Genomic DNA, 25,134 nt, shown 5'->3' on the forward strand with positions numbered 1-25,134 from the left:
ACAGCTACCTCCCACCCTATCCTCTGTAAGGATTCCACTCCATTCTCCTATTTTCTCAATTTCTCCTTCTCTGTTGCCTTCTGCAGAGACCACTGCCTCCATGACTCTCTTGTCCACTCCTTCCTCCCCACCAATCGTCCCCTTGGGACCCTCCCCTGTGATCACAGGAGATGCTTTACTTGCATCCATACCTCCTTCCTCAGCACCATTTGAGGCTCCAAACAGTCCTTCCAAGTGAAGCAACTTGTGAATCTGCAGGGGTCCTCCTGCTTTGGTCTTCTCTACATCAGAGAGACTTGACACAGACTAGATTACTTTGTTGAGCAATTGGCTCTATCCACCACAATAGCGTGGATCTCCCAGTGGCCACCCTTTTCAATTCTCTATCCCAATCCCTTGCCAACATATCTGAGGAGGTTGTGGAAGGGAAAAGGACCTTGATCATGGTGAGGTTGAAATTGAGCCTGTGTGCTGGACAATATGAAGATTAAGGAAAAGAAAGTTTAGGATCCTCTTAAAAACATCAAAATTGATATCCCCAGGGCCATATTCACTATACCCCAGGCTTCTGTGGGAAGTGAGAGAAGGGATAGCTGAGGTAGTAGCTATGATCTTTCAGCCCTCTTTAGCCACAGGTGAGGTGGCAGAGGATGGGATAATGAGCAATGTGGTCACCTTGTTTAAAAAAGGTATTAGGGAGAATCCTGGGAATTATAGACTGCTGAGTCTTATGCCAGTGGTGTGCAAATTATTGGAGAGGATTTTTAAGTATAGGATCTGGGGAGGATCTGACCTGTGCAAAAGGATGGGCTGCATCTGAAGTGGAGAGGGACCAATATCCTGGCAGCCAGGTTTGCTAGAGCTGCTGGGGAGGGTTTAAACTAGTTTTGTATTGTTTGGCGGTGGGGGGGATGGGGATGATGTAAAGGTTCAAATCTGGTATTTTTGATTCTTAGTTAATTTTGTGACCATCTCTTCAAGAAAAAGTATTGTTTTTAGTGTTACCATAGTGACCATGACATAATATGTCAAAATATCCATGCAGACTAAGCTTGCATCTCATTCTGGTGGAAATCAGAATGTGAGTGCAGAGATTGATGATCCTTGAGTCTACTCTAGGATAGTCAACATGGCTTTGTGACTGGAATGCCGTGCCTCACGAGCCTAATTGAGTTTTTTGAGGAAATAACAAAAGAAATTGATGAGGGTCGGGTGGTAGGTGCGTTCTACATGGATTTTAGCAAGGCATTTGACAAGGTCCCCCACAAGAGACTCATCCAGAAAGTCATGAGGCAAGGGATCAGTGGAGCAGGGTGCCACAGGGATCTGTTCTGATAGGGATGAAGAGGCGAAAGGATGAATTGATAATTTTACGGATGACTCAAAGGTTGGAGGGGTTGTGGATGGAGATGAAGTTTGTCAAACATTACAAGATGATATAGAAAGGATGCAGAGTTGGGCAGAAAAGTGGCAGATGGAGTTCAATCCAGATAAGTGTGAGGTGATTTGGGAAGAACAAACCAGAAAGCTGAGTACAAGGTTAATGGTTGATTACTTAGGAGTGTTAATGAACAGGTGACCTTGGGGTTCAAATCCATATATCCCTCAAAGACACCGCACGAATTGATAGGATAGTTGAGAAGGCCTTTGTGATGCTGAGCTTCATTAATAGAAGGATTGAATCAGTAGAGAGGTCATGTTGCAACTCTATAAATCTCTGGTAAGATCATACTTTCAGTTCTGGTCACATTATAGGAAGGATATGGAGCTATGGAGAGGGTGCAGAAGAGATTTATCAGGATGTTACCTGGATTGGAAAATAAGTCTTATGAGGCAAGGTTAACAGCACTGGGACTTTTCTCTTTGGAGCATAGAAGGTTGAGAGGAGACTAGATAGAGGTCTACAAGATTTTGAGAGGCATAGATAGGTTGGACACCTGGTGCCTGTTTCCCAAGGCAGGAAGGCGAAACACCAGAGGACATATGTATAAAGTTAGGGAAGGTAAGTGTTGTACCTCCTGCAATCACAGGGACAGGTACTGGGGGTGGGGGGCCATTTGTGGGGAGGGATGAGTGCATGAGGGAATCACGGAGGGAATGGTCCCTGTAGAAGGGCCAGAGGGGAGGAGAAGGAAAAATCTGTCTGGTGGTGGGATACTGTAGTAAGTCCTAGAAATTCCAGAGGATAATGTGTTGGATGCAGAGGCTAGTAGGATGGTGGGTGAGGATGAGTGAGATTCTGTTTGTTGCATCCGGGGCAAAGGGGGCCAGGGCAGATGAGCATGAAATGGAAGAGATGTGGGTGAGGGGTGACCTCCTTCCTCACCATGGCCCGGGGCCCCAACAGACTTTTCAAGTGAAGCATCAGTTCATTTGCATATCCACAGGACTTATTTACTGCATCCGGTGCTCCCTTTTTGGCATTGTCCACATTGGAGAGACTGGTCACAGATTGGGAGATCCCTTCACTGAGCACCTTCTCTCCATCAGTAACAACAGCCACCTTCAAGTAGTCAACCATTTCAATTCTGAGTCACAGTCCCAGACTCACTTGTCTGTCCATGACCTTATGTACTATCCCACCCTGACTACGGCAGATTGGAAGAACAACACCTTTTTTATCTAGGAACTCTCACGCAAAATGGCCTTAACATTGACTTCTCTGCTTTCTGCTAAACTTGCTCGCCTTTTCTTTCCCCTCATCCTTTCCTGTCTTTCCGGATCTCCCCTCCCTTTCCCCAGCTATCCCTCCTCCCCCTTAGTGCTACTACCCCTCCCTCATTTCTCCACCTATCATCTCCTGCCTTTACCAGCCCCCCTCCTCCCTATCTTTTTGTTCAGACGCCTGCCAGCATTCTCTCATACCTTGATGAAGGCCTATCAATGACCCCAAAGGTTGAATGAGGAATGATAGGCTTTGATAGACATTAGATTTCAGCTGGCCCAACTCCATGTGCTTGAATGAATGAAATGGGGTAGGGAGGTCGACCTTTATGGCCAGGTCACAGGTGGAGGGTTTACAGGGGATCAAGTCATCAGTGGGCAAGCCAGCCACGTATACACAGAACAGCACAGAAAGTAGATACATATTACCACATTCACCCCCTCTTTAAAAAAACAAAGCCCAGTCCTAAGGATTCAGCCAGTCAGGTGGCTTCCTCCAGCTCTGTGATCTGTGCAGCTCCGCTGGTAGTGTACTGTTCAGCTCCGTTGCTGGTCGGGTGTTTTGAGGTGGGCTTGGGAAGGTGGTCGCCATAGGGGGTGGGGTTTGGTTGTCTGTGGGGGCAATCGTGGTGGTCTTCTTGGCCGGGTGAAGGTCCCGGGCATGTAGCTAGCCTGCACCAAGTCCCTGTAGGGGACGATGTGTGTGTATGTGGTGGTTGTGGATGTGGGTGGGTGAGTGTCTCCGGCACGCACCAGGTCCCGGACAGAGACTATGTCCTCATGGCTGTCGGGGTACTGCATGTAAGTGTATTGCGGGTTAGCGTGCAAGAGCTGCACCTCTTCCACCAACAGGCTGGTCTTATGGCACTTCACTTGTTTCCTCAGCAGGACGGGTCCCTGAGATGATATCCAGGTTGGCAGTGTGAAGGAAAACGTGTTCATGTGGAGTCATATTTGTGGCAGTGCATAGGAGGGATCAGATGGCATGGAGTCCCTCTGGCAGGACTTTCTGCCAGTGAGATACCACTTGGCCTTTTGACTTAAGGGCTAGGAGGACTGCCTTCCACCTGGCCGTTTCCCTGGGGTTATAGGTTGTGGTCCTACCAGTGGCCATTCCTCTAGCCAACAGGTACTGCTGCAGTTTGTCGCTCATGAAGGAGGACCCCTGTTCGCTATGGATATAATCTGGGTACCCAAACAGGGTGAACATGCTGTGGAGTGCCTTGATAACTGTGGCAGAGGTCATATCAGGACAGGGGATGGCAAACGGGAATCTGGAGAACTCATCTATGACATTAAGGAAATAGACATTCCTATTGGTCAAGGGCAGGAGTCCCTTGAAATCAACCCTCAGCCATTCAAAGGGCGAAATGGCCTTGATGAGGTGTGCCTTATCGGGCCTGAAGAACTGCAGTTTACATTCCATGCAGACCCGACAGTGTCTGGTCAGAGACCTAATGTCCCGGATGGAGTACGGGAGGTTCTGGGCTTTTATGAAGTGGAACACCCTTGTGACCCTGGGATGGCAGAGGTCATCATGGAGGGACTGAAGGTGGTCGAGATGCACACTGGCGCACATCCCCTGGCATCTGGGAGGGGGGGGGTCATTGAGTTTGCCTGGCCGTTACAAGATATCATAGTTATATGTGGTGAGATGGATTTTCCACCTCAGGATTTTATCATTCTTGATTTTACTTCACAGATTTGTGTTGAACATGAAAGCAATGGCTCTTTGGTCCATCAGCATGGTAAATCTTTTCTTGGCCGGGTAGTGACGCCAGTGGCGCACAGCCTCAACGATTGCCTGTGCCTCCTTCTTAAGGAGCCATGTTTCGGGGTCATGGAGGGAGTGGGGGAAAAAAATGCTACTGGCCTTGCCCACCTGGTTGAGAGTGGCAGCAAGTGCAAAGTCAGAGGCATCACTCTCCACCTGGAATGGGATGGATTTTTCCATGGCATGCATCGTGGCTTTAGCGATGTCTCCTTTGATTTGATTGAATGCTGCCCAGGCTTCTGCGATAAGGGGAAGCTTGTGCACCTTACTAAGGGGTAGGCCTTATCAGCATAATTGGGCACCCATTGGGCATAGTAAGAAAAGAACCCCAGGCACTGCTTCAGTGCCTTGAGGTTGTGTGGTATCAGGAGCTCCATAAGCTGGACACATGTGGTTAGGGTTGGAAGCAATGACACTATGTGCCATGATGCATCCAAGGAGGGCCAGGCGAGTAGTACTAAACACACACTTCTACTCGTTATAAGTCAAATTAAGGGACTTAGCTGTGCGGAGAAATTTCGCCAGGTTTGTGTCGTGTTTCTGCTGGTTATGGCCGCAGATGGTGACATTGTCAAGGTAGGGGAATATCGCCGTCAGTTTATGCCTATCTACCATCCAATCCAGCTTCCTTTGGAACCTTGATGAAATGATAAAGTCTGTCATCTGCTTCGAAGGTGGTATATTTGCGGTCCCCCAGGTGAAGGGGGTGTTGGTGGTATGCCAACTTCAGGTCAATCGTGGAGTACACTTTGTACTGGGCTATTTTATTGACCGTATCGGCTATCTGGGGTTTGGGGTAAGCATCTAGCTGAGTGAGGCAGTTGATTGACTGGCTATAATTGATCACCATAAGGGGTTTGCTCCTGTCCCACACCACCATGACTTGGGCTCTCCATGGGCTTGAACTGGGAGCAATGATATCCTCCGCCTCGGACTTTATAAATGCCCTGTCCTTGGTGCTAAAGTGCCTGATTTTCATCACGATGGGTCTGCAGTCCAGGCTCAGGTTCTCAAATAATGACGGGGGATGTGTGGATGGTGGAGAAGCCACAGATGGGGGCTGGATGCTGGGGGGAGGGGACTGTGAGTCGGGGGCTGTGTACCGTTATGGGTGGTTGTGGTCCTCCGAACACCATCGTCATCCTCCTAAATTGGCTCTGGAAGTTAAGGCCTAGGAGTATCAGCACATAGAGCTGTGGCATTACAAGCAAATGAAAGTTATAACATTTAACCCCCCCCCACCATTATCAATGCTACACAGTCCCTCCGATCTCAGCGGATTGGTCCTTTGCGGCCGTAGAGATAGTGCTGCTCGTTGATCTGACAGAGAGAGAGAGTTTCTGGGCAGACTCCAGATGAATAAAGCTCTCTGTGCTCCAACTGTCAAATAGACAATTCGTTCTTTTCCCATTTACCTTGATCTCCATCATCGAGTGGGCGATCGGATGAGGGCTACCCTGGTTCAGAGTCACAGAGGCCAGGATTGGGTCGTCATCATCGCTGTCAGATGGGAGGCCCAACAGGTAAGATGGCAGCCTCCATGTTGACCATGCTGTCGCCTCAGTGGAAGAAGGAGGAAGTGGTGTCATCTGGGTGGCGGGAGGTGGAGATTACATCATCCAGGACGGTGGAGGAGATGCTAGATAAGATGGCAGCTGCTGTGTCGCACACGTGGTCGAGCCGTTTGGGGCTGGATGTGATGTCAGCGCCGCGCTGCTTGCTTGGGAGGGTTTAGGCTTAGTCGTGGCTCACTAACACGGAGGCAGTCTGTGATGCTAGGCCCCAACATGGTGGCACCTGTGATCCACACGTGGAGGCCCTGTTCTTACTGGCGATCTCATCGTCGTTGTGTTGGGCCAAGTCAAGAGCCCTAGCAAGCTGGAAGGCTCTCTTCAAGGGCAGCTTGTCTTCCTCGAGCAGTCGCTGATGATTGTAGTCAGACCTCATTCCATCCACACAGGCATCTTGGACCAGCTCCTCCACACACTGGGTTACGGGCACAGGGGCTGCAGCAGTGCCCCAGCAGTCTCTCCCCAGGTTGTACAGTGCTCAGAGGAACTCATCCATGAACTCACCGGGTTGCTGACTCCTCAAGGCCAGCCAGTACCATGAGTACACTTCATTCACCTGGGTTTGGTAGAGATTGTGGAGTTCAGCCATGGCCTCCAGGTAGGTTGTGTAGTTTCAGATCGTAAGGTATGCTTGGTAGCCCATTCTAGCTTGCAGGAACTTGAGTTTCTTTTCATCCGGTCCACCAGGCCTACTGTGACTTTGAGGATGTTTGTGAAGGAGACGATCCACTGCTCATACAGTTCTGCAGCTCCGGGCATCTGTGGATTGATTTTGAGTCTGTCGGGTCTCAGCAGTTTGTCCATCCCATGTGGAAAATTAATGTGTATTAAATTGATAAGCACTGAGGAAAGACTGAGTGAGGAATGATAGGCTTTAATATACATTAGATTTCAGCTGGCCCAACTCCATGCACTCGAATGAATGGAAGGGGGCAGGGAGGTTGACCTTTATGGCCAGGTCACAGGGGAGGGGTTACAGGGGATCAAGTCATCAGTGGGCCACCCACTTAAACACAGGACAGCACAAAACAGCATATACATATCACCACAGGCCTCAAGCCTGAAACATCAGTCCTTTGGTACATAAAGGAGACTGACTTGCTGAGCTCCTCCAGCATTTTGTGTTTTTACTTCAACCACGGTGTCTACAGATTTTCGTGATTTACTTCATTCTCCACCAGAGACTCATTTAAAGACTCTTTGCACATGATTTAATACTGAATATTTCATTTTTCTACATTTGCACAGCCAATTTGTTTACATTTCTTTCTTTGTTTAGATTTCTCTCTAAGATATACATATCTTTTTATGATTACAGTTTAGATCATTGATAAGTAGAAATTCTGCCTAGTCCACTGGAAAAATAATTTTAGGGTTGTACGTGATGTCATTTATAAGAAATAGGAATAGGCCATCTGGCTTTTGGAGTCTGCTCCACAAAGTATGCACTCTGAGAATAAATCTGAACATGCAGCTAGACCTAGATAAGATTCAGGCATGGACATATAAGTGGCAAATAACATTTTCATCACAAAACTAATACATAAGGACCATCACCAATGAGGGAAAGTCTTACCACCTACAATATCTTTCATTGTTTTGCCATCCTAGGGATCATCATTGATCTGAAATACAGTATTACCAACTATGAGTCTATGGCTACAAAAGAAGAAATTGAAGTTTGGATATCTGCAGCAAATTACACACCTACTGAAACTGCAAGGCCTTTCCACAAGTCAGGAATTTGATGGAATATTTTCCACTTGGTTGCCAGAGTACAACTCTGACAAGTTTCAAGAAGCTTGACACCCTAGCATTAATTCTCTCCACCCCTCATGCAGAATGACTGCACTATGTATCATTTACAATGTGCACTATAAATTACTCATTAAGGGTTACTCCAACACTAACTGTTATACTCACAATCTTTAATTGTAGTGGGCTCATGAAAATAACAACACCTGCAACTTCCCTTCCAAGTTGTGTACCATCCTAATTTTTATGTCTTGACTAAGGTGTCTAATCCAAGATGTTGACTGACCATTTCTCTCCAAGGATGCTGCCTGACTCATTTAGTCCCACCAGTTTCTCTTTGTTCATGCAAGATTCCAGCATTTGCAGTTCTTGTGTTTTGCTTGGAAATATATTGCCAGTCCACGTCACAGGGCCTGAATCATCAAACTCTCAACTTGGCAGAAGCGTGGGAAAATAATAAACAGAAGATCAAGATAGCACCTCACCCCCTCTTATCATGAACAATTATGAATGGCCAATAAATACTGGCCTTGACAAGTATGTCTAAATCCCAGAAAATTAACTAATAATAGCAGACAAGACAGATCTTCAAAAAAGAACAGGGAATTGTTCTTGAATTATTTTGTCCCTCAGTCCACATTAATTTTAAAAACAAATTATATAATCATATGAGGTATAACATGAAAATAAAGTAAAAACAATGCTGGAGAAACTCACCAGGTTAATCAGCATATTTTATATAGCAGAGATAAAAATACATAACCAACATTTTGGGCCTGAGCCCTTCATCAAGGTATGAGAAAAATATAGGCAGTCAGCTGAATCAAATGGGGAGGGGCAGGGGTAGATGCACAGGCCCGCAGGCAAGATGTAATAGGTGGATAAGCAAGGGAGAGCTCAGCAGCAAACATGGAGAGGTGATGGCTCTGTGAATGGGGGGGGGGGGGGGGGAGAGCTGGATCATATTATGTGATCATATTACAGTTTGTAGGTGCTTTGTGTAAATTTACAAAATAGAAAACACGCTATTTTGAGAAGAAACTAAAGGGATAAACACAGGTTCTAAAGAAAGCAGAATTTTTTATAGATTTATGAAATCCTTTTTAAAAGTTTTTTTAAGAGTTCTTTTGGATTTTTTTTGCAAACACAGTGTTGCAACCGTAAAATGAAAATAAAACTATACCAATAACTGGACTACAGAGATGTGATGAATATTAAATAGAAATTTAAATTGTTATAAAAACATAGAAAGGCTAGAGGAAATCAGCAGGTCTCGCAGCATCCATAGGAGATAAAGATATATAACTAATGTTTTGGGCCTGGGCCTGTCCAAGTTATACAACCTCAGAAATAACACTCTTAAAATGCTCATAATTTTTACTCATTCATGGTCACAAAACAGAATTGAAATGTTCTCTTCAACTTGTGTGGATCATGAGATGAGAGGAAAGGGTCTCTGGTTATAGCCACTGAAATCCAATAGAATTGCAGGTGAACTTCTAACTCAGATCCACTTTTCCATCCTTATCCCCATGTTTTACCATTCCCTTGGTACTTAAAACATCCCTTGGGGAAGAAGACCCAACCTCTTCAAAATTCTCCTGGACTGAACTCACAATTTAATAAAACCAGATTTCCTTTTCTTCAATGTGTCCTATGAATCATGCAAATCCATCTGAATAATACATTAACTAATTTCTCACCTAATTTTTTTTCTTAACACTTTCAAACTTCTCTATCTTTTACCCCTCTGCTGCTTCTTGCATCCCCTTCATTGCTTACTTTTCCACCAGTGTGTTCCTGATCAGCAAATCGTCTGTTTCTCTGTTGCAAATGTTATGCATTTCCTTCGACACCTAACTAAGAATATTTAGAAGCAGATCTATTTAGATCAAAATATTTACTCATGCTTTCATCTCAAACTGAAACTGCTTATAGGCATGCTGGCTGAAAAAACTTCTTGATGACTTTCTCCAGTTTACAAATAAAAATTGCCCAAAGATTACATTCACTAAGTAATGTTTTGTTATAGGCTACATGGTATTTTGTTGTTCTGTTTTAGGTTCTGAACCATCTGTTGGACATCACTTAATCAAAATTTAACTGTAGGAATTTTATTGTGTAGCATAGTTTTCCAATGATAAAAATCCATGGTGGAATTTCACACAAGAATAGGATACTTTTGTCAGTTTTAATCTGATCTCTGGTTCAAAGACAACTGAGCATTTGCAGTAATGTTAAGATTCATGATGTTTACCACTTGAATAGTTTTTACTGTGTATATCAGATTATGAATGTCATGGGCCTTGACAGCAGAAGCAGGTCTTAATCGTTGTTTCTATGTTGCTTAAAGGGCTTTTCCCTACCTGGGCTGCTAAGGGAGAATCCAGCAGAGAAAGTTTTTCCAAAATGGATCATTAATTTTAGCAGCAGGTTCTTGTTTCCTCAGGTATTAGAGAATAGCTTTACAGTGACCACAGCACAGATTTCTCCTTGGAATCCTCAATCTTCTATCTGATTTCTTCCTCAACCTCTATCCAAACTTATTGCCTGTCTTTCCATTCCAAATGCTCCCCTCCCATCTTCTGACCTCCTTACCCATCACTAAGCCTTCTTTTTGGCATGCTTCATCTTCAGGAGGGTGAAAGTTGACCATTCTCCACAACACATCAATGGCTCCATCATGGAGAGAGAGGAGAGCACAAAATTCCTTGGTGTGCTTATAACAGAGGACTTATCCTGGATCCACAATAACTCTTCATTAGTCAGGAAGGTGCAACAACACTTACAATTCCTAATAAAATTGATGAGAGCAAGACAATTGGCCCCAATATGGAAACATTTTATAGAAGCACAATTGAGAGTGTCCTGTGTGGCTATCTTATCATGTGGAATGGTATCTACAAAGCATTGGACCTGAAGTCATTAGAGAGGATCATTAAAACATCTATTACTGTGGTCTGTCTCCCTCTCCTCTGTTGATGACCTTCACTGGGAACATCACTTAAATAAGGCTCAAAGAATTATTGAAGATCCCTACCATTCATCACACAGGATATTTGACCTACTACCATCAGGAAAGGGGTACAGGAGCATCAAAATCAGGAATCCCAGACTGGGAAATATCTTCTTTCCGCAGGCTGTGAGATCGATTTATGATATCTTGTAACCTTTGGTCTGTAAGATATGTCATAAGTAAATTATTCTGAAATATTTATACATATCTGTATCTGTCTTGTATTATATTTTTATGTATATATATGGGGTCCACCAATAACTCTAAAAGACTGGAAGATGTACAAAACTGACAGGCTTTTATTCACAATAGAATTTGGGCAGATCCGTGCTGGTCAACTGGCCTGAGCTAGGGAGTGGGGTGTGGAACAATCGCCTTTATTTAGAAGTCTGTGGGGAGGAGCCACAGGTACAGTCAACCAATGGGTGTTCCCAACAGATAAATATACAGATAGTTGTTTACCATATTCACCCCTTGCTTTTAAAACTAGTCATGGAGGATAAAGTGCATTAGATACAATCACAAGTTAAGTCTCTCGGGCGGTCTGATTGGCCGCTGCTACCATTGTAGTTCTGGCTGTGACTGCGGCATAGTGATGGGGTCCTGGTCAGTCTGAGGTGCCTGTATGTAGTCATCAGCGTTGGCTTGGTGGGTGCACGGCATCGAGTCTGGCAGACCATCCCTTGGGGCTGGGGGTAACCTGCCATGGCCCTGGTGCATCATGGATGGCGAAAGGTGAAAAGGATGTGGGGTGATCAGTAATGGTTTCCGGAGCCCCTGAGGGCACCAGATCCCTAATAGAGACCATGTTTTTGTGCCCATCAAGGTATGCCACATGGGCATATTGGGGGGTTGGCATAGAGGAGATGGACTCTTTCAACTAGTGGGTCGGATGTGATTCCTCACATGTTTCTGAAGTAGGACTGACCCTGGGCCGTCAGCCATGCCGGCAGTGTGGTCCTGTAGTGAACTTCCTAGGAAATTAAAACATTTGTTCATGTGGTATGGCATTGGTGCCAGGACATAGGAGTGTCCTTATCGATTGGAGCACCTCAGGGAGGACCTCTTGCCAGCGGGAGACAAGAAGGCCTCTAGACCACAAAGCTAGAAGAATGGCCTTCCAAACTGAGGCGTTCTCCTTGACAATGACCTGGTCCTTTTTGACATAGGAGTGCCGAAATTCAGGGCCCTGGAGGGTGCAGGAGAAGAAATCGATGCTCAGTCATTTAAATGGGCGGGTGGCCTTTATCAAATGTGCTCTATCTGGCCAGTAGAAGTGTGATTTTCATTCAGCATAGACCAGGCAGTTTTTGGTCATCAACCTGATCTCTTCAAAGGAGTATTGCAGGTTGTGAGTCTTCACAAAGTGAAAGAACCTGCTGACTCCAGGGTGGAAGAGATCATTGCGGGGAGCTTGTAAGCGATCAATTTGTGCAATGGCACAGGTTCCACGTGATAAAGCATCTGGTGGCTCATTCAGTTTCCCAGTCCAATACAAGATATTGTAATTGTAGGTGGAAAGTTCAGTTCTCCACCTCAGTGTATTTTTTGATTTTATCTCACTGCTGGTTATTGAACATGAACATGACTGCACGTTGGTTAGTCAGCAAGGTAAATCATTTGCTGGCCAGATAGTGCCTCCTGTGCTGTACTGCCTTGACAAGGCCTGGGCTTCCTTTTCGACAGAGGAGTGCCGAAATTTAGGGCCCTGGAGTGTGCAGGAGAAGAAAGTGGTGGGTCTGCCCCCTGGTTAAGTGTGGCAGCCAGAGCAAAGTTGGATGCATCGCTCTCTAGCTGGAATGGGATGTAATCATTCACTGCATACATCGTAGCCTGGCGACGTCTGCCTTGAAGGCAGAAGGCTGCACGGGTCTCTGGTGTTAGAGGAAAAGAGGTGGATTTAACAAGAGGGCAGGCCTTGTCTGCATAGTTGGGGACCACTGGGCTTAGTAAGAGAAAAAGCCGAAGCACCTTTTCAGGGCTTTAAGGCTGCAGGGAAGGGAAGTTCCAAAAGCGGGCACATGCGGTCAGGGTCGGGGCCAATGACTCCGTTCTCAACAACACTGCCAAGGATGGCAGGGCGGGTAGTGCAAAGACACATATATCCTTATTGTATGCAAGGTTGAGGAGTCTGGCGGTCTGTAGGAATTTTTGCAAGTCATGGCAACAGATGGTGACGTTGTCTGGATATGAGAATGTAGTCTCCAGCTCATAGTGGTCTTCCATGTGGTCCATCTCCATTTGAGACCCTATTGGTGATACTGAACAGAACCCCCAGGAAATGTTAGAGGCGGCCACCCACCTCGAAACCTGTGTTTTGGTGGTCAATGGTGGAGAATGCCCGATATTGCGTGATTTGTTTCATCATGTTGGATATACAGGGGAGGACTTAAGCATCCATCTTTGTATTATTAATGGTCTAACTGTAGTTGATGACCATTCTGCTTTTCTCCCCATTCTCCACCACCACCACTTTTGCTCTCCAAGGTCTGGCGCTGGGTTCAATGATCACCTTGTTGAGTTGCTGCTGCACCTCTGCCTGAATAAAGGCACTGTTCCTAGCACTTTTCCATCTACTTTTGGTGGCAAAAGTACTCCTTGAGTACTTTTGGTTTACAGTTGGGTATGAGATTGGCAAACAGTGATGGAGGGAAGATTTTGAGGGTGGAGATTCTGCAGGTCATGCACGCTGGTTTGGGTTGCTGGCTTGGGGACGGTGAGGTGTTGGCTGAAGGGTAGTTGTCAGTAGAACACAGTGGGTGAAGGGGGATGGGGGCCATCATATTCCATCATCAAGCTTCTAAGTTGACATTGAAAGTCCAGTTCCAGTAGCACGGCAGCACATAGCTGCGACATCACAAGGAATTTGAAATCCTTATAGTCCTTACCCCACATGGTCAGGGTCACAACACAGTAGCTGCAGACATCGGCTGTATACGACTTTGAAGCCAAGGAGATCTTTTGGCTTATTGGCCTTACCATGAGGGAGAAGCGTTGTACCGTGTTGGGGTGGATGAAGCTCTTCATACTCCGATTATCATCATGTGGCTGTTTACCTGCATGTCCATCATTGACCTGGCAAGTTGATGAGGACTACCCTAGTCCAAGGTGATGGAGGCCAGTGTCGGTCGATGCAATGGAGTGATCATGTATTCGGTCTGGGGATGGCAGCGTCCAAGATGATCTGCCCCCCCCACAGTTCGCACATGGCATTGCTGTGTCTCAAAGATGGTGCTCAATATGGCGGCCCCCATGACTTTCACGCAACACAGCTTGTCTCGAAGATGGCGACCCCCACGACTCGCACATAGTGCTATTGGGTTCTGGGGATGGTGGCCCCCACAGTCCACACTCGGCGCTGCTGGGTAGGGATGGTTTCGTTCTACACACATAGTGTCCTTTTTTTCCGCAGCTGGAGCAAACTGCATCTTTCGCTGGGCAGCGTTTCCTTGAGTGCTTGCCCAGGCGGCAATAGTAGCACTTCGTGTGCTTACGGAGAACAGCATCCATGGTCAGGTCACTGAAGGGGCATGGCAATGGTGGCATTTGGTGCTCATGGAGTATGGTTGCCGTGGTCAGGTCACTGGTGGGATGTGACAGTAGTGGTGCATCCCAAATTGGCGGTGCCTGGGCCAACCACGAGGTGGCCGAATAAACCTCCATTTTCTGGAACGCCACCTCCAGTGTGCCTGCCAATTCGACCGCCCTCTGCAAGTTGACCTCACCTTGCTGTAATAGTCTCTGATGGATGTAAATGGTCCTGATGCCTGTGACATAGGCATCTCTAATCAGGTCCTTCATGTTCTCTGTGGCCTTCATGGCCTTGCATTCACAGGCCCGTCCAAGGGTTCGTAGGACCTAGAGATACTCAGTGCATGATTCCCCGGGTCGCTGCTTTTGGGTCATCAGGAGGTGTCTTGCGTAGACTTCATTTACTTTTCTCAGTTACTGGCCTTTCAAGATGTTCATCGCCTCCAAGGATGTTGCGGTGTTCCTGATCATCGAGTACACCATGGGCCCAACACAGGAGTGCAATACCTGTAGTTTGTTGTTCTCTCACTGAACAATGGCTGATGATGCCTGCTGGAATACCTCAAAGCAGCACAGCCAGAGTTCGAAGTTGGTAGATGCCTCAGATGATTGAGGTCAATTTCCAGCTTCTCTGGCTTCAGGATCTGCTCCATTGTCAAAATGTATGTGACTAAAACTGATGCACCATCGATAACTCCAAATGTCTGGAAGTTATGCAAAGCTGACACGCTTTTGTTCACAATAGAATGGAGGCACATCCATGCTGGTCGACTGTACTGAGCTGGGGTGGGGTGTGTGGAACAGTCACCTTTATTCAAGAGTCTGTGGGTGGAGCCACAGGTACAGTCAGCCACTGGGTGTGTCCAGACAGGTAAATATACAGATAGTGATTTACCACAATGTGATTCTTATCTGCTGTGTACTGTTACACATAACGAGCAGGAATTGGCAATGAACCAGACAGTATTTAATTTCAAAACACTAATTTTATTTCTAACTCTTAGACTATAATCTTATAATTTAAACTATCCTTAACACTATATCTATCCCCAACTATGCGCAGGGGTTCTAGTGTGCGTGCTTGCGTGTGGGTGATATACCCAAACCATTTCAGTCCAGGCCGAAATGTAGTAAGTTATTTTAAAGTTCAGTCTTTTAAATTCAGTGTTGAAGCATAGGCCTTTGAAATTTAATGCCCAGAATTAAAGTTGAACTGATGGAGAAACTGGAGTTGTGGCTGCTATAAACTTGCAAATTCTTCTTTCATTGCCTTTGAAGAAATGTCCATCCACAAGAGCTGAGGTCATAAGACTCCTGGTCCTTTTGTAGGCAAGACTCAAACTGGATGGCCTCCATGAAGCTTCCAATACCCTGGCACTGGCCTCTCCAAGCCATACTTAAAATGATGCAATCTCCAAGTGACCTTCGCTGTTGGTCACAATCAAAATGAACCACTTCTGCTTCCCAAAATACCCTCATGGCACAGGTTAATCTACCGAAAAGGCCCAGTCATTCACATTCCCAAAATACCCTCATGGCACAGGTTAATCCACCGAAAAGGCCCAGTCATTCACAGAGCATGGTTCCTCAAAAATGTCTGGTCACAAGAGCTGCTTCAAACAGCTCTATTTTCTTCAGCAGGTAGAATGGTTCTTGCTTATAAAATCACAGTGTCTTTGCAAATGTATCGAATCTGGAACAGACTGTGACAAGCCTTCCCTCAGTTATTCTAATGTATCGAATTATCACTGGGCTGTGACTTGTGCTTGTGTGAAATGTTAAATGTTAACTGACCATTCAGTCTATGCTATCCCTTACCCTGATAATCCCATTTTACTAAAACAGGAACTCGTAATAGTACGATGTGTGTGCTCTGTGGTCCAGAGAAACGGTATTTTGTCTGGTTGTATATGTACAGTAAGATAATATTAAACTAGAATTTAACCAGAACGCACCCCCACAATCTTACCCGAATCATCTGTTTTCCCCCCCCTCCTTCCACACCATAACACCCAATCTCCATCTCAACCGAGAAAGAGATCACTGAGGAAAGATCTTCACAATTTGTGCACAAATATGCATAAAAGGCACAAAATTGCCTATTGACTTTTCATTATCAGACCGTAACACCCATCTTCTAAACTGCCTTGGGCCACCAAGCATAGTCACTTAAATTTGTGAAAATAAATTGAAAAAATTCTAATTTTGTCTGTGCGAAAATTTACCCATTCTCAGGTTGTGTAGTGATCTCAAATAAAGGTGCATGTCTAATTATTTGTCATTTTTAGCATTGTTTCTAAATTTAATCAATTTTGTTGTAAAAATTTTCTGTGGTCTCTTTTCATTCAGCTGCTTTTGTCAAAAAAAATCTCATTGAATAATTTTCCTTGCAACTTACATATATTTAAAACTCATTTAACCACTTTTCTTGTCTCTCTGTTATTTCTCATCTTAGTTATTTGTTTTTCTTTTTGTTTTTGGTTCCACAGATGTTGGAACAGAAGGCAATGCAGTGATCCGTTATAGTAAAGAACAGCGTCCTACTACGTTGCCAATTCAACCTTTTATTCTTCACCATCCATTGAGCAAACAGCTTACCAGAGTTCAGCCAGTGCAAAACCATAATAAATCTTCGATTTCATATATGTACAGTGTTCCAGATAGTCAGCTGACAACAAATGAACATTCATATGGATCATCTAGTTCTTCTGGTGGCATGCTGTCCTTGGAAAATGCAGCAACAAAAAGCCAATGTCAGAATGAATTCAACACAAATGAAAGTGAGAGACAAAGAAACTCTCTTCCCATAAATGAGTACTGCTTTCGGAGACCCATGCCAGATGCAATTAGGCCCTCGCCTTTGGGCAGTTACTCGCCAGTAAAAAATGATGCGCCCATCTTCCAGAGTGGAGACTCATCATCTTCTTCAGGGTCATCAGAAAGAAATTTTGGTATCCATCCTCCAAGAAGTAGATCTTGTCCTTCATCTGCAAATCTCCTTCCAATGCAATCATCTCCAGCAAAAGTTGTTTCACCGCACCAAAGCCACCCTCCTCAGGTTGATAATGAAAGAAGGAGTCCAAAAGATGTCCAAAATAAGGAGGAAAGATGCTTTCAAATAGCACAGAACTCCATTTGCTCTTCTCAGAAAAATGTGTTAACATCATCAGCGGTCATAACAGCAAGTGGTATCAAGAATCATATAAGCCATCAATGGGATAACAGAAGAAGAGGAGGAAAAGCAACATTACTTCATCATATGGCATCGGGTTTCACAGCTGGTATATGTCTGACTTTTGTTTTTGAATGTAACATCACTGAATGAAGCTATAGTAGCCAGAACTTGAAGTACTTCATTATTATTATTTAGTAGTAGTAAAACTTGGAAGTCTGCAAACAAAATTGTTGAAGTAAAAACACAATGTTGGAGAAACTCAGCAGGTCAAACCTTTATATTAGCAAAGCTAAAGATACATAACTGACGTTTCAGTCTTGAGCCCTTCAACATACCATCTGTTCAAATGATTGTCCCAGTGAGAATCCAAGCAAATCATTCATCTCTTTTGAAATATGACTCAACAGTGTTGACCTTGATTTAAATGCCAAGATATCAAAAGGAATAAAATGACCCTACTGGAAATCTATTATAAAGTGAATGAGGAACTGGAAAAAAAATAGCATTAGGGAATATTAATATTGGAGAAATAAATTGGAATGATAGGCAATAAACTCCACATTTTGTTGACCTACATCCTACTGTTTTAAATGATGTAGAGTAGAGATAGTGAATCAACTGATATCAGTTTCCAAATTTCCATAGACTTTCCCCACAGATTGCAAGATAACAAAAGTAATCTCACCTTTTAAGAAAGAAAGGAGAGAGAAATCAGGGAATTACTTAGTAATTGGCTACTCCAGAGAAGTCCAGTCCAATTAACTGGGGATCTTCATATGGGAAGGAAATTGTTTGGCCATTGTAATAAGAATTAAAGGTGAGTTGATGGAGCATACAAGAGAAAAAATAGTTGCAACAGTATATAGAAATAAAGAGAATAGGACTAGTGGAGTTGCATGGATTTGTGGGTTACGTGGTCTCCTTCTGTGACAGAATGTAATAAATTAGTAAGATCCTTCTCGACCAGTTAGCCTGACATCTGTTTTGGGAAATTAATATGTTTTAGTTAAGGCAGTGGTTACAGGCCCTTAGAAAGTAATACAAGGATAATCAGTATTGATTAATGAATGGGAAGTCATGTTTAACAAGTACTAGGAATTTTTCAACGTAACTTGGAGAGTAGATAGGGTGAACTAGTTGATGTATGTTTATTCTTTCAGAAGACTTTAATTAAGGTGCTACACAAAAGTATTATTAAGTAAAATATAATCATACCAATTTGGCCTGGATGAAGGAATGGCTAAAATGAAAGGAAGAATAGTAATAAATAAATCATTGTGGTTATAAAGCTACAGGAATTGGTTGTGGCTCCCAGCAGTTCACTATCTGTGTCAATGGACAATTATGTAATTTATCCAGATATTCTGATGATACAAAGAGGCTGTGATGGATTATAAAATGGAAAAATGTGAAATCATCAACATTGGTTAAAAAGAAAAAGAAAATGGTGCATCTTTTAAGTAGTGAGGGATTGAAAGGTGTTGTCATTCAGAAGGGCCTGAATGTCCATACTGACACTCAAAATTAACATTCACGTTTAGCAGGCAATTAGGAAGGCAAAATGTGCATTGGCCTTTGATATTGTCCTTAAATAAACACATTTTGTTCCATGTGCATAGGGCCCTTGTGAAATCATATTTCAATATTGTGTTCAGGTTAGATTATACTACATAGGTACAGTACATTTGTGAGAGAGGGAATGAAGCAAGAGTTCATCAGGTAGGGATAGTGTGTTTGTTGCACGAGGAGAGATTATGCAGAGGAAGCTTGTATTCTCTTGATTAGAAGAATCAAAGGTGACTCATTGAAATATTTTTGTGATGAATGAGAGAAGTAATGAGAGTTGATGTTCTCTCTGTTTTTTTTTACTCAGTATTGGTAAATATTTGGAATTCTATACTCTGGAGAGCTGTGGAGGTTTAAATCTAGTTGTTGAGAATATTCAGGAAAGAGAAAGAATTTCAGATATTGAGGGAATCTGTGGAGATCGTGTTAATGCAGGAAACTGGCAATGCAATAAATGATTAGCCATGATCTTATTGAATAGCAGTGCAGGCTTGAAAAGCCAGAGTGCCTAAGCCTGATTTTATTTTTATATTATTAAGCAATCACTTTTCAGCAAGATATTGGTCAAAATTGTTGCGGAGAAAAGTGTTTTATAACAAAATAACTCAGCCGAGGCACCAGGGAGTCGCTTCAGAAGGAGTTTTTATTTACAAGATATCTTGGAGAACAGTCCCACCAAAATACTGGGGCTGCTCTGCCTGAGCATGGACCAGCCGGTTTAATTCATACAAAGGTACAAACAATAGACACATGACACACTGAAGCTCTGAGAGCGTCCACCATATAAGGGAGAAAGCAATTGTCATTGGTTGATTCAAAAAGAAACAATTCAAAGTCTGTGGTGGAATGCAGAGGGTCTACTGTCTTATTCAGCAACACACAGCTTAACTTACTGAGGGTCCTTGTAATGATTAATAGACTTAAAAGTGGCAGCACACTGCTCACTTTTAACTCTTTGTCACCCACTAAAACTTTACTAATTTTTACTTCCACAAATCCCTCCTTGCCTCATTTGTAATATGATTAAATAAAGTGTCTCTTTCTCCTCCTTTCCTTTCTACATATTCCATCACTTTCAATAACTTATACTACACTCTTCTTTGAAATTTATATCCCATCTCTATTTCCTCTCGCAGTGTTTTCCCAACATATTCCGGATTCTAATTTCTTGTCCCATCTCGCTACCTATAGTTTGTATCTTATTTTGGAGTGCTTCAATATCAACCGAATTCAAAACTCCCAGACCCATCTTCAAAACTCCCAGACCTGTCCTGGCTCCCTCAATTTGGTCCCCAAAATATCCCTCTTAATACGTCTTTTGGTCAGGTTCAGCCCGGGGTAGCTCTCTGTATAGGTTCTCATTTCTTCTTGATTGCCATATTTTATATGTATGGTAAGGTTCACTACTGCCATGAATAGGACAACATTTTGGCAGGTTGAAAAGAGACGATGTATGTGTCCACCGCTCATATCTGTAGAAGGTCGGGACGGGGTGACGGGGTAGGTGTGTGAGTTGTCTCTGCTTCAGGCCATGTTGTGGTTGCTGCTTTTGGAGTCGGGGACGTTGCCACTGGGGTGGTGGTCTCTTCATCGGAGGAACGGTAAAACCTATAGTGGTGACTGTGGCCAGCGCGTCTATTACATTGTTCCATCCAACTAAAAAGATCACGAAATGCATGCCCCCAATGCCACCACTTCTCCCAGTAGGGGTTCTGTCTTTAATGCCACCACCATCTATCGAGGACTTGTGGCTTTACTAGCACAAAAGTCATGTTGATACCCCGATTAGTATAATAAAGAGGTTCTTTCCTGGTGTCCCGGGCAAAAGCACAAACCATAAACCCCTGGTTCTCCCTCACCCATACAACTTTGCAAAATGCTGAGGCGTTACCTAAACAGCCAGTATCAGAGTCCAGATCTTGGTTCATAAAAAGTTTCAGTGCACTTGTACGACAACATGTCAGGGTTATTCCTGTCAGGACAGCAATAGGTAGTCGTAGGGTACTACAGATCGCTTCCCAACTCTTCCTTCTGTTCCTGTAAGTTGTCTTGCTGGAATGGCTTGCGTGTACCCAACCGTCTAGGGCATCCAGTTTCAGCGCTGTCCACGTGACAAGCAGGATTTGATAAGGCCCTTTCCACCTAGGAGAGAACAGATCAGGTTTCAAGGCCTTTACCAAAACATATTCCCCAGGCTTAAAAGGTTGCATATCATTTTCTGACCACGACCTCTGGGCCTCTCTAACTAACTTATGAAACTCGGAGGCAGCTTCACACAATCTCTGAGCATATGCGGGGGAGCTCTCTTGCACCCAGACTTTGGCCACGTCTTCTGGCATGAGGGGCAGTCTAACGCCGGTGGACATTGGTCGTCCCATCATTACCTCATGAGGCATTAATTTGGTCTTTCTATTCACCTGATTTCATAATGTATACAATACTATTGGCAGTGCTTCCACCCAGGGCAAATCAGTCTCACTGCATGTTCGCTCCAACATCCTCATTATTTCTCCATTCATTCTCTCTACCATCCCAGAGGACTGGGTTGGTAGGGCAAATGGAATTTCCAATCTTTGCCAATTAGTTCAGTGAGTGCTTTCACTATCTTCCCTGTAAAATGGGTTCCTCTATCGCTATTTATCCCTCGAGGGATTCCATACTGTGGAATGAGCTCCTTCATTAGTAACTTGGCCACGGTGGATGCATCGCCCCTCCTTGTGGGAAATGCCTCTACCCACCGGGTGAACATATCCACTATCACCAGGACATACTTATATCCCTTACTTGGAGGCATGTGAACAAAATCAATCTGGAGATTTTCAAATGGGGCTTGGGCGGGAGTTGGTTGAACATGGCAGGTGATCTCCCTCGGTTGTTTTGTTGACAGATCAGGCAGTTCCTCACCTGTCTCTCTACTGTGGTGGAGATCCCCGAGGCAAACCAAGTTTGTTTGATGTTATGCAGCATGCCGGCTTTCCCTAAGTGTGCTTGCCCATGTGCTAACTGGATTACAGGTCTAAATAAACTGCGCGGGCATACCACCCTCCCATCCTTGCTCTTCCATAGTCCTCTTGCTCTTCTGCACCCATGCCTTTCCCATGTTTGCTGTTCCTGTAGTGTTGCTCTATCCTGCACTGTTTTAAGCTCTATTTCCTGAATCGCATGCAGCTGCTCAGGGGTTATTATCTTTCCGACAAGTGTCATGGGCAACAGGGGTTTCTGCTCGATGACTACCTGCTTAGCTATAGCGTCAGCACATTCGTTTCCTTTTGACACGGGCTCTGGTATATGTGCTTGACACTTAATAATGGCTAGCTCTATCGTGAGTTGGATGGCCTCTAGCAGGTTTCTTTCCATTTCTGCATGTCTAATCGCTTTCCCGCTCGCATAATAAACCCCCTATTCTTCCATATCTGTCCAAAATTGTGTGTCGCTCCAAACACATACTGTGAGCCAGTGTATATATTAGCCTTCTTTTGACAGAACACATGCCCTTGTCAATGCCATCTGAGCTGTCGTCCCCTCCGGTAGTGCATAGGTTTCAACAGGCTTTTCACCATCTACTATAGTATAGCCTGCAAGTAGGATGTCATCTCTTGGTCGGTGAGAAGAGCCACCTACATACAGGGTGAGGTTGGCCAGTATAGGTTCTGTCTTCATATCCGGCCGGGGACTGGTTACGAATTCTGACAGAGCCAGACAGTCATGGAATTTGCTTCCTTGGTCTTCCTCCTCTACCTCGGGTAGTCGGAGGGCCGGATTACAAGGACTTGGTCTTTTATATGTATAGTTAGAACATGACAATAGCATTACCTCGTAACCCGTCCTCCGGGCCACCGTAAAATTTTGAGTGGTCGTAGAGTTTAATAGTAGTATCACCGCATGGGGAGTCATGACAGTACAGGGCTGGTCCTGCACTATAGGCACCGACTTCTCCACTATCTCTGTAGTGGCCGCCTCCGTCCTCAGACCACCATAGGTAATTTAGTAGAATAATATGCAACTGATCGCTTTCCTCCTCCGTGCTGCTGGATCAGGATGCCGTGGGCAAACCCATTTTTCTCAGCCACATACAGCACAAAGGGCTTCTGGTAATCCGGGAGGCCTAAGACCAGAGCTGTTACCAATGCCTTTTTCAGGTCTTCAAAGGCAGCCCTCCTCTCTTCTGTCCACTTTATCTCTTCTGGTTCTTCCTTTGCAGTCGCTGCCCTTAGTACAGCATCCATTTCACGGTATCCATTGCTGACAGTATCCAACCATGCTTAGGAAACCAAGAACGTCTTTCTTTGTTTTTGGTTGGGGTACCTGTCTTATAGCTGCTGTTCTCTCTGGGCCTACTCTTCTCTCTCCCTCATGTAAAATATACCCAAGATATTTTACCTCCTTTTGGCAAAACTGCATCTTTGTTAAGGAGACAAGATGTCCCCCTGTGCGAGGAGGACGAGCAGAGCAAGGGTTTGTCATTGGGTGACGCTACTAGCAGGTCATCCACATACTGTAAGAGGGTAGACTCTCCTGGTAAGTCACATTTGGACAAGTCTCTGCTGAATATACCGTGGGGCTTTCCATGTAACCCTGGGGAAGTCTTGTCCAGATAAACTGCTGTCCCTCATAAGTAAATGCGAACAGGTATTGGCTTTGAGGGTTGAGGGGTATGGAGAAAAAAAATGGAGCAGAGATCTATTACCGAGAATGTGGTGGCTCCAACTGGTATAGTGCACAGTATGGTGTTGATTTTCGGGACCACTGGGGCCGTGGGTATTACAATGGAATTAATTGGCCGTAAGTCGCCATGTGCTTTTGTCCTTTTTCGGTATGGGCAGTATGGGTATATTACAGGGGCTTCTTGTCCTTACCAGGACTCCTTGTTTTTCTAAATCCATTATGATGCCCCGCACCCCTTCCACAGCTTCGCGTGCTAGCTTATGTTGCTTAATTGCTGGCAGAATGGCTTCCTTCTTCAGTGTCACTGAGTTAGGCACTGCTGACCTCACTAGTCCCACATGGTTACTAGATTTAGCCCAGGCTTCTTGGGGTACTGCCGCTAGGCCTGCGGGCCAGCAGTAAGTGATTTGTCTCGGTGGGCACGATCTCTCAAAGTGGACATACGCTTCTATCTCCTCTAATTCTATACTTCCACTGTCTGGGGGTGTGGAAAAAGACAGTTGTACGATGATCTCCGTCCATCATGCACAGGTCAGCATAACTTTCACCGGCCCTTTCTGCCTGATGGAGTGGATCCTTAAGCCAATCGTCTCTGTCAATCAGTCTTTTTACCATTCTCCCTATTTCTTCTGGCTGATAGGGTCTCGGATGGTTAACGTGAGATGGGGGGCTGCATCTGGCAAAAGGAAAGCCTCCCTCTGACGAGTGTTCAATTCTACCTCAAAACCTATCCCTTCTGGCCCAAAAAAGTCTTTTCCCCACCAGTAGTTTATCCGTTTCTGTCATGTCTGGCCATGGGGAAACTGATTCCCCCAGCTTGACATACATTGCCGTGACGTGTAAGTTCTGCACCACCAACACTATCTGCATAAATGCTGCTAACCCTCCTAGGGGGCGACTGGGGATTGGCCTGTTGTACTACGTCTACAAGTGCATGGAGGAGTCTCATTATGTGGACTGTGGAATCTTGACTCAGTCACCAGCCAAAATGCGTGGAACTTTTGGAGGCGTCTTGTGATGCAGACAACACAGTGTGCATCATACAGTACCCTTTGTCAGCAAAACATCCCCTTCTGGGTACAGTAGAGAGTTGCGTTCAATTTGCAGAGGGCTTGACACCCTAGAATAGGTATTGGGGTCGTGAGTGAAATAATAATAATATCGTCAATTTCATGGCCTTCCACAGAGAGTGGAGTAGTTTGGGAGAGGAAATCCGTTATCAGAATACCGGACACTCCAATGCTGTTTACGGTTTGTTGACTAGGGATTAAACCTGCGGAAGGTGGCACAGATGACATGGTGGCTCCAGTATCCACCAGCATATAATGCTCCTTGTTACCCATTTTAACTTTAAGCATGGGTTGTGCCGCCTCTTCGGAAGACAGCTGGAGCAGGGGGGCCTGTACCACCATTCCTT

The 25,134-nt window shown here is 44.7% G+C and overlaps 1 protein-coding gene across 11 annotated transcripts in view; it reads left to right on the forward strand.

Annotated features, from left to right (window-relative positions):
- The window catches only part of rusc2 (RUN and SH3 domain containing 2), a 190,657-nt gene that overhangs the window by 126,205 nt on the left and 39,318 nt on the right, over positions 1-25,134 (forward strand). For 9 of the 11 annotated variants that reach the window (XM_069924295.1, XM_069924301.1, XM_069924303.1 and 6 more), the window contains one exon: positions 16,801-17,592. The exons of the other annotated variants lie outside the window; for them this stretch is intronic. In XM_069924295.1, coding sequence (XP_069780396.1) covers positions 16,801-17,592 — 792 coding nt within the window. The remainder of the gene's footprint in view (positions 1-16,800; positions 17,593-25,134) is intronic. 11 annotated transcript variants of the gene reach the window in all.

Source organism: Narcine bancroftii, chromosome 3, assembly GCF_036971445.1.
Source record: "Narcine bancroftii isolate sNarBan1 chromosome 3, sNarBan1.hap1, whole genome shotgun sequence".
Lineage (NCBI taxonomy): Eukaryota > Metazoa > Chordata > Chondrichthyes > Torpediniformes > Narcinidae > Narcine > Narcine bancroftii.